General features: G+C 31.9%; 1 protein-coding gene across 1 annotated transcript; it reads left to right on the top strand.

Moving 5' to 3' along the window:
* Nucleotides 1-8439: 8439 nt before the first annotated feature.
* Nucleotides 8440-9387, top strand: PAAG_07950 (hypothetical protein; the record flags this gene model as incomplete). Its single annotated transcript, XM_015846382.1, has 2 exons — nt 8440-8567; nt 8667-9387. The coding sequence occupies 2 exons, from the start codon at nt 8440-8442 to the stop codon at nt 9385-9387; spliced, it is 849 nt and encodes a 282-aa protein (XP_015700817.1).
* Between the last annotated feature and the right edge of the window lie 149 nt (nt 9388-9536).

Genomic DNA, 9536 nt, shown 5'->3' with positions numbered 1-9536 from the left:
AATTCTTTATTAGTGATTGTTAGTCAAATGGCATTTGAGATTTATATTTATTTGCTGTAAGAAAAGAGAAGATCTCTGTTAAAACATTTGAGGTAGCTATAAAGATATGATCTAAAATGAGTAGTCACTCATTTTAGTCATCTTGATAGTAACTGACATAGAGGTGAAGATGAGTAATAATGTATTAATTTATCACTTCTGTTTGTCTATCAGTTTGTATATAATGCATCATTGAGAGTTTTAGTTTTATGTCTAAAATCTGTATAAACTCATTTCAAAAGCTTGATATAAACTGAAAACCTTAGTCAGAGATAATTGAGTCAAATATTTTATTATATGAATAGTAGAATCAAATAAATAGTTAGATCAGCTCTTGAACTGTAACTCTCTAAGTGATTAAAATAAAGATTATCTTATTACTTAGTCAGTATAATATAATTAAAATGATATCATAATCTGTTTTGCTTTTCAGCAAATTTATAAAGTTTATTGTAATATGCTGTCATATCTATTCTAATATTAATAATGACTTTAGCAAATCAGAAGTCTTATCTCTTAAAATTTTACTTATCTAATATATATAATAGTTCTAAATGTAATGTAGAATGTCTATCTATCAGATGACTTATCAATAGTGTGATTGCATCAGAGTCAGAATCTTTTATTCTTCAGAATGTGCTATTAAAGCTTGATCATAAATTTTTTACTATATTTCAGCTATCAGAATTTTCTTTTTCTAAATAGATATTATTAGTTTTTTATTATATTATAGTATATTATATTTTATTATATAGAAACTATTCTTATCATCTGTTTGCTGTCACAGAGGCTCAATTGAAATGACTGTATTTTTTAAAAATACTATATATTTAGTAATATTCTTTTCTTCTGAAGAGTTGATACTAATAATATCTGTAGAAGAAGTGACCTGAAGATTGAGAATCTCTGATTCTAGAAAAATCTACAGATAGCTATTCTGTTGTCTTTTAATTTACTTAGACCTGCGTATTGTATATCTTAGCAAATTGACCTTATCTGATCAATACTTGATCTCAAAGTAGAAATGAGAAAGGAACTTTACTCAGTAGACTTGATATACATTCAGCTTTTTGATAGTTATAAAGTATTTTAGTGTATAATAATTAATAAGAATCTTGAATCATTTCTGCTATTGTAGTCTCTCAAGTTTTATTTATTATTTTTATAAGATCTAAACTACTATTAGTATTTTCTTATTATGAACTTTACAATTAAGCTCTGTATCATTTATTGACTTTGAATAGAAAACTACTGAGTGTCAAAAATCATTTTTAAATCTTTAACTTAATATCTCAATTACTACTCTATCAAAGATATCAATCTCAATGAGTCTCTCACTAAGAGTTATAATAACGTAGTATTGCAGTCTTCACCTGCTATCTCTTAAGCTTTTTAAAGATTGATTTACATTCTGATGTTTAAACAAATGAGATAGTCTTCTTTATCAACTGATATAGTGATTTTGTGATTCAGATATAGTTTCTTATAAATTATCAGTAAAAATTATCAAATTTTAGAAATAACTGAACTTCTTTAACTGTGATGAGAATCTATCATCTCACAATGACAGTTATTTTATTTGAATCTGCCTCAATTCCTTCTGTACTAATGATGAACTCTAGATATTTTATCCTCTAAACTGCAAACTTATATTTTTAAATGCTGGCTTATAAATTAGTTATCTTTAGTCAATCTAGTACTGAATTTATCTGCTGCTTATGGTCTTGCAAATCCCTACTATAGATTAGAAGATCATTTATAAATACTACCATAAACTTGTTCAGATAATCAAAGAAAATATTGTTAACAAATTATTGAAAGCAGATGAAAGTATTTGTAAAATCAAAGAGAATTACTCAATATTTATAGATTCTGTACCAGATTCTAAAGATGATTAAATTTTCAGACACAGAGTTCATTCAGATGTGATAAATCCCTGTCAAATATTCAGCTTTGTAAAGTATTTTATCTCATTGAGTCAGTTTATCAGCTCATCTATTAGAGGCAAGGAATACTGATCTCATTTGATTATAGCATTCAGCTTATAAAAGTCAATATAGAATCATAACTTCTTCTTACTACAGGCAATTAGAATTGAAAAAGTGTAGAAAACTGAACTTAAGATGATGAAGTTCTTTACCAGATTGACTTTGACATAGATCTTTATCATCTTTAGTTTCTCTAGATTCATTTTATATAGAAATACATTTTTAATACTCTAAATGAAGTTAATATTAGACTAAAGCTTTATATTAAAATCAATGTTCTTTTATAGAAGGAGTAATTCATCTGATACTTTCTTTGAAAAATAATTCTTTTGATTTTTCAATCATTCTGATAAGTTGCTGATCAGCTTCTCATCAGACTAATTTTCAACTTCTATTAAACTCTACTTCTTCTCAAGCTATTGATTAATTTCATATAAACTGATTATGAAGACTGTAAAGTTCTTAATATTTATATAATTATAAAAGAAAGTAATCTCAATAAAGTTTATATTTATCATCTGTGATGCTGTTTTCTTCTAGATCAGTCTCTGTCTTGTTTTAAATATCATGACTGAGCTAATCTCTTTCAATCTGCAGAGCTAAGTCTGATGCTTCTGTCTGATCTTCTTATTCAATTTAATCTTTTTTCATTTCATATCTGTCTAATGCTCAGGCTTAAAATTCAAATACTTCAGTATTGACTAAGATACTATCTTCAATATTGACTTTATCATTTGTTCAAGGTAGACTATTCACTCAGTCAAATCAGATGTTAATATTTAACATCAAGTTATATATTTTATACTGTCAATCACTTTTATCTCAAGATGACAGAATGCTGATCTAGGTCTGTTATCAGCAGAAGAACATTCTGAAATCTTTAGTCATTTACTCAGAGATTTAAAGTCAATATACAGTCTATCACTTCATCAAAAGTATCATTACATTCCTTTATACAGCATTTGAATAAGAGTTCTTGAAATATTCTATTAAAAAATCTCATCAATTCTATAATATATTGAGTATCAATAAAATTTACATCATTCACTTCAATATCAGTAAAAGAATTTATAGAAATAGTAATTTTATTATAGACTAAGTTGATTAATATGTTAAAGCTTTTTCTATTAATCAAGTTCTTCATATCAAATTTCCTATAGACTATTGAACTATTTAAAATAAAGTCTTCTCTCAAACTTATTCTTTTTCTAAATTTATTGAAAACTTAAAAATATTATTCTCTATAAGCTCATTGATCATCTATTGAGACTTCTATTTCATAAGACAGTTTCTTGTAATATAATCTTTTTTCTTACAGTAGTAAAACTGAATGTCTGAATAAATACTCATAGTTTTCTTCATAATATATATTTTTGTAGCAGAGATATCAAAGAGAATTTAACTATTAAAGATCTGTAAGATGTTTTACTTAAGAGTATTAAATTTATTTCTCTACAAGCTATTTAATTTCTGAGTAGTATTAATTGTCTGAAGAATATAAGCTGTCTAAATACAGATCTTATAAAACTCAGTATATATATTGATAATTGCATTGACTACTGCTATTTGTAAAGGGTTAAGCTCTAAGAACTAAAGGCTAGTCCTCCTATATAACAAGGATGAATTGCTTGAGAAAGGGAAGAAAAGAATGAGATGAGAACTCAAGCTTAAGCAAGCTCACGTAGCATGATCACATGCGCATGTGCAAATGATGGCTAGGCTGAGTCAGCCAGCCAGAGCAAATCTAGGGGTTCAACCTCTTATACAGATATAGGCTATTTGAGTGGCTGATTACATCCTTTGATTTGGCCAATGCTCTAAGCACATTTCAAAAATATATCAACTGGGCATTATGTGGATATCTGAACAACTTCTGCTTAGTCTATTTAGATGACATCTTGATATTTTTCTCAAGAAGCTTACAGAAGCATTGCAAGCATGTACAAAAGATGCTTATACATCTACAGAAAGCAGGCTTGCAGGCAGACATCAGAAAGAGTGAGTTCAAAATGAACAGCACAAAATATCTTGAATTCATCATTGAAGCAGGCAAGGGTATATGAATGAATTTAGAGAAGGTTAAAGCTATTTTGAAATGAGCAACATCTACTACTCTTAAGAATGTATAAGGATTTTTAAACTTTGTCAATTTCTATAGACAATTCATCAGGAATTTCTCAAAGATTGCAATCTCACTGACAATTCTTACACACAAAAATATTCTCTTTTTGTAGATGAGTAAGGCTGAGGAAGCTTTTAAGTGTCTAAAATCAATGTTTATCTCTGCTTCAATTCTACTTCAATTTGACTCTGATTATGAGACTATATTGAAAACAGACTTCTCAGATTATGTCTCAGAAGAAGTGCTGCTATAATATAATGAGCAGAGCATTCTACACTCATATGTCTTCTTCTCTCACAAGCATTCACCTGCAGAATGCAACTATGAGATTCATGATAAGAAGTTATTAGCAATAATTGAGTGTTTAAAGAAATGAAATGCTGAGCTATGAAGTATAAAGAAATTCAAGATCCTCATAGATCATAAGAATCTAGAATACTTCATGACTACATACAGACTAAATAAAAGATAGCTACATTGAATGGATATTCTCTATCAATTTAACTTCAGAATTAATTACTGATCAAAAAAGTTGAATGCTAAATTAGATGCATTATCATGAAAAGAGCAGGACATGTCACAGAGTGCTGATGATGAGAGAATCAAGCAGAGGCAAGCTTAACTACTTAAGTTTAATGTACTGGCACTTGAAATAAAATCAAGAGTGGCTGCTGCCAGTGTGAAATCTGAGATGTCTCTTCAAGCTCAGTGAAATGAGACTCACAAAAATGATAAGATTCTGCAGTGTTTGAAGCAGACTCTTTATGAGAGAAGATTCAGATTTTCTTCTGCACTTAGTATTAAGATCTCTGTCTCTGAGTACTCTTTAAATAAGAACAGAGAGCTTCTCTTTTGAGGTCATAAGTGAGTGCCAGATTTTGAACCTTTTTGAACCAGATTAGTGCATGAGGCTCATGACTCATCTCTTACTAGTCATCCTGGGTGAGAGCAAATAGCAGAACTTCTAAGATGTGAGTTTTACTGATCAGACTATGCTGCTAATGTGAGAAGAATAATCAGAAACTATCATCTTTGCAGATCAAACACTGCATGAAGAGATTAACATCAGAGACTGCTTAAGTCTCTTCTCATTCCTGAACATATATGACAGAAGCTTTCTATGAACTTTATTGTGAACTTATCAAGCTCTAAAGAATACACAAACATCATGATTATAACAGATAGACTGATCAAGGAGATTATATTAAAAGCAGTTAAGAAAACTGATGCAGAGACAGTAACTAGAGTGTTCCTTCACAACATCATTTCTTGACATGGCATCTCCAAGGCAGTAGTATCAGATTGAGAATCAGCTTTCACAAGCATGTTTTGAACTCAGATATGTGAGAAATTAAACATTAAAAGACAACTCTTCATAGTCTATTACTCAGAGACTGACAGAGATACAGAGTGAATGAATTAGACTCTGAAAATCTATCTACACAAGTACATTAGCTTTTAACAGAATGACTGATATGAATAACTTTCTCTGGCAGAGCTGATCATCAATAATAAAGATGCTGCCTCAACAGATGTGAGCTTATTCTTTTAACATATCTTTTTCACATCTTCTTCATTGATATAGCTGATGTACTCTCTGTTAAAACATCACATAATCTCATTGAGTTTGCAGATAATTATATGAGAAAGGTCTGTGAAGTGTTGAAGTGAGCTCAAGTAAAAATGATAGATGAAGAGACTTAGCTTCAAGCTTTCAATCCAGAGATAAGATCTGATTGAGCTTAGAGAACATGAGAATGAATTACCTGTGCAAGAAGCTGAACATAAAATACAATCAATATACTATGCTAGAAAAGATAGAATCTCATACTTACTGACTGAATGTCTCACTCAGTATTCACAATATCTTTAATGTAAAGCTTTCACATGTAACAGCAATAGATTCCTTGTCTAGTCAGAGGCAAACAAACTGACAGTCACTCACTATAGAGATTTCAGAATGACCTGAGTTTGAGATTGAGAAAATTTGAGATAAATGAATCTATCAGAGAAAAAAGCAATACCTTGTTAAATGAGTAGGTTGAGCTAAGCCTACATGAAATGACATGAGTCTCCTACAAGAAGTGAAGGCTTTGGACACTTGAGAGGCCTTTTAGCAAGCATAATTAGATGTAAAGAGGGCTTTAAATAGTCATAAAGGCCTGCAACAAAGAGGGAGAAGGAGGGTATTATAAGGAGCTGAACCTCTAGATTCACTCTGGCTGGCTGACTCAGCCTAGCCATCATTTGCATGTGCGCACGTGACCATGCTATGTGAGCTTGCTTAAGCTTGTGTTCTCATCTTATTCTTTTCTTCCCTTTCCCAAGCAATTCGTCCTTGTTATATAGGAGGACTAGCCTCTAGTTCATAGAGTTTAACCCTCTACAATAAGTTATTATTTATACTTAATTGATTTAATTATTTTAAGAAACTAGTGAATATGTTTGAGATTTAACTCAGTAATATTTATAACTTTGATAAAACAGAGTTTAAAATAGAAATTAAATAATATCAATAGATAATGATATGAGATTCTTGATGATAGACTTATATTGAAAGCTCAATTAATAGAAAAACTTCTATAATTATTGAAGCAGTCTCAATAAATAGTTTTATTATTTCATCTTTATATATTCTCATTATAAAGCAGCTATAGAAGCACTGAATTAATGAAATTGAGAAGAATATTATAATAAATATATCAGATACTAACTATAACAATAATTAAATCATTTTTCACTAAATTCAATATTTTTATCATTCTACAAAAAGTGATATCAAAGAATCTTATTATCTACTTCTATTAAATAACTTTAAATTTTACTATATATATGAGTTTATAAATTATTACAACAAGAATAATATCATTTTCTTCTATTTTATTTCATATACAAGTTATCTATTATAATCTCTGAATATAAAAGTTTTTCAAATATTCAAGTATCATTATTTATTAACAATTGAAGAAGTAATAAAATATAATTATAAGAAGTTTATAAAAGTTGAATTTCTTTATATTATCATTTCTATATAAAAATTAACATTTAGAGTTTATACAATCAATAAAGAATGAGAAGCAATAGATTTGATTTCATTCAATTCATTTATCATTTTTAATAAATTATATAAGTTTGAGATAACTTTTACGAGTTCATTTATATTCATTTTTATTAATTTCTTAACCTGGTATATTCCTTCAATTATATGTCAATTCAACTGATATAAGTGCAAATTGAAAGCTATGAAAAATGTTGAAAACTCTGAATATATTCAAATTGAGCTAGAAAAGCTTTATAATAGCAGTATCATAATGATTAATACAGAGACTCTTCTGCAGAATAAGCTTTTAAAAACTACCTCAGTTACTGCAGCTCATAAACACCACTGATGAGCATTCTGAAGAGTAGTACATAAGAGAGAGGTCATATTCACATCTAATATATACAAGATGACAGTCATTCATTAAAAGCTTGATAATCAGAAGACATTAGAGAAGTTGCATTTAAAATAAAAAAAAGTTTTGATGAAATTTAAACAATACTATAGAGATAAGAGTATTAATGTTAGAGTCACTAAATTCACTAGAAAGAGTCATAAATAGATTGTCTACTGCATAAGCAAGTTGTATTTAATGAATCTTGCTACATTTGTCGATAAACCAATTTAGTATCCTGGATAAAATAATTTTCATGTTGAGGTAGTGGTTCACATTGAGGTGGCAGACCCCTTGTATGCGAGGGTCCGACCGAGGTTGATTATGAAATCAACCACTAGGGCCCAGTTAGTAAGTAAATAACTTAAAAGTAAGAAAATGCTGAAACTGGCGCGGCTGCAGGGAGAAAACACATCACAACAACTCCGTCTAGTTATGCCGTTTTCTCTTTTAGGACAATATTCCATAGCATATGTCTAGGCAACTTCTGAGAGTAAGTTTATCTTTCCCTGTTCTATACGTAAGTAGGTAGCTGCGAACTGGTGCTTCTGGTACTTCCAGCTGTTCGTGGCTAGCTGCTGACTAGCTCCATACCAAGATCTGAACAACCTAGCTCCATAGGCACTCGAATCTATCGAATCTCTCGAATAATCTCCTCGACACCATCCATCTATTTATCTACCCTTTCTTTTCGACCAGCTCTGGAACTGGTGTCTCTCATGTTGTATTGCGCCACAGGTTGTTCACTGCTATTCCTTCGAAGATATATGAGCACAAGACACGCAGTCCTGCTGAGTGGTCAGGAGACCTCGGCTCACAAACAAGCAGTCGAGCGGGGGGTTATCCACCACACAGGATGGCGATAGCAGCAGATGGTGTAGTTGCAAAGAAGGTGAACGGACAGGCTGATGGACAGCCGCTTCGAAAACGAGAACAGAAACGGCCAGCTGGCTTTGCACGGTGGTCACTAGGGGTTATTGTACGGTATGAACCAACCATCGTAGAAACGTAGAAACCACCACCACCAAAGGCTGCTGCCCGCCAGCTATATGAAATGCTAACTATCTCTGCCTTCTGGAATAGGTTGCTGATATGGTACGCTTTACTTACACCGTTTTTCCACTGTCCATCGACTTTACAGGAGTTGGATAGCAATTCCTCGGGGGTTTGCAAACCGTTCTTGATCGCAAGGTCACACATCGAGCCTCACATAACACCATATTATGAATCTTATGGAGCTCCATATGTCGATAACGTGCGCCCCTATGCTCGCACTTTCAACGAGAAAATATACAACCCAGCCGTGCATTTCGCAACTCGAACTTACCGCACGTATGGAGCGGCCCATTTTGAGAAAGGTACTTCTTATGTTCGACACCAGCTAGGGGCATTAGTTACACCTCACCTCCATTCGCTACAAAACTCCATAATCCGCATATACGAAAATTCGTTAGGGCCGTATTACACGAGTGTCAGTACAGTAATGACACCCTATTATCGGGCTTTAGTAACACATTTTGATAAAACGTGGCGGTCATATGTTCAGCCATTCTACGCCCAATCAAAGCCAGTTATTGTTAAGGCCTACTCTTCAACATACAATGTTGCAGTGAATACAATTTATCCGTACGCCAAGAAGATATGGTCATCGCTGTTGACATTTATCAATGAGACACTGCTGCCCGGGATTGTTGGGCTTTACACTGAGAACGTCGAGCCTCAGTTAGTTAGGATTGGTGAGAAACTCGCAGGCTATCGAGAAGGCAGGAAGCTTGGGGCTGTTGTTGAAGAAACTGAAAGGTGAGCCAAGATCTTGTTATTTCGACTAATCTACCTCAGCACTTGGGACTACAATACATCTGGTGCCCTTGCTAATAACTAATGCAGTTCGACTAAAAAATTTACCTCTACCGCATCTGCCTCATCACCCACCACTACCGTGTCACCAAAAAC

Source organism: Paracoccidioides lutzii (genome assembly GCF_000150705.2).
Source record: "Paracoccidioides lutzii Pb01 unplaced genomic scaffold supercont2.28, whole genome shotgun sequence".
Lineage (NCBI taxonomy): Eukaryota > Fungi > Ascomycota > Eurotiomycetes > Onygenales > Ajellomycetaceae > Paracoccidioides > Paracoccidioides lutzii.
This window is presented reverse-complemented; position numbering and strand designations above follow the sequence as displayed.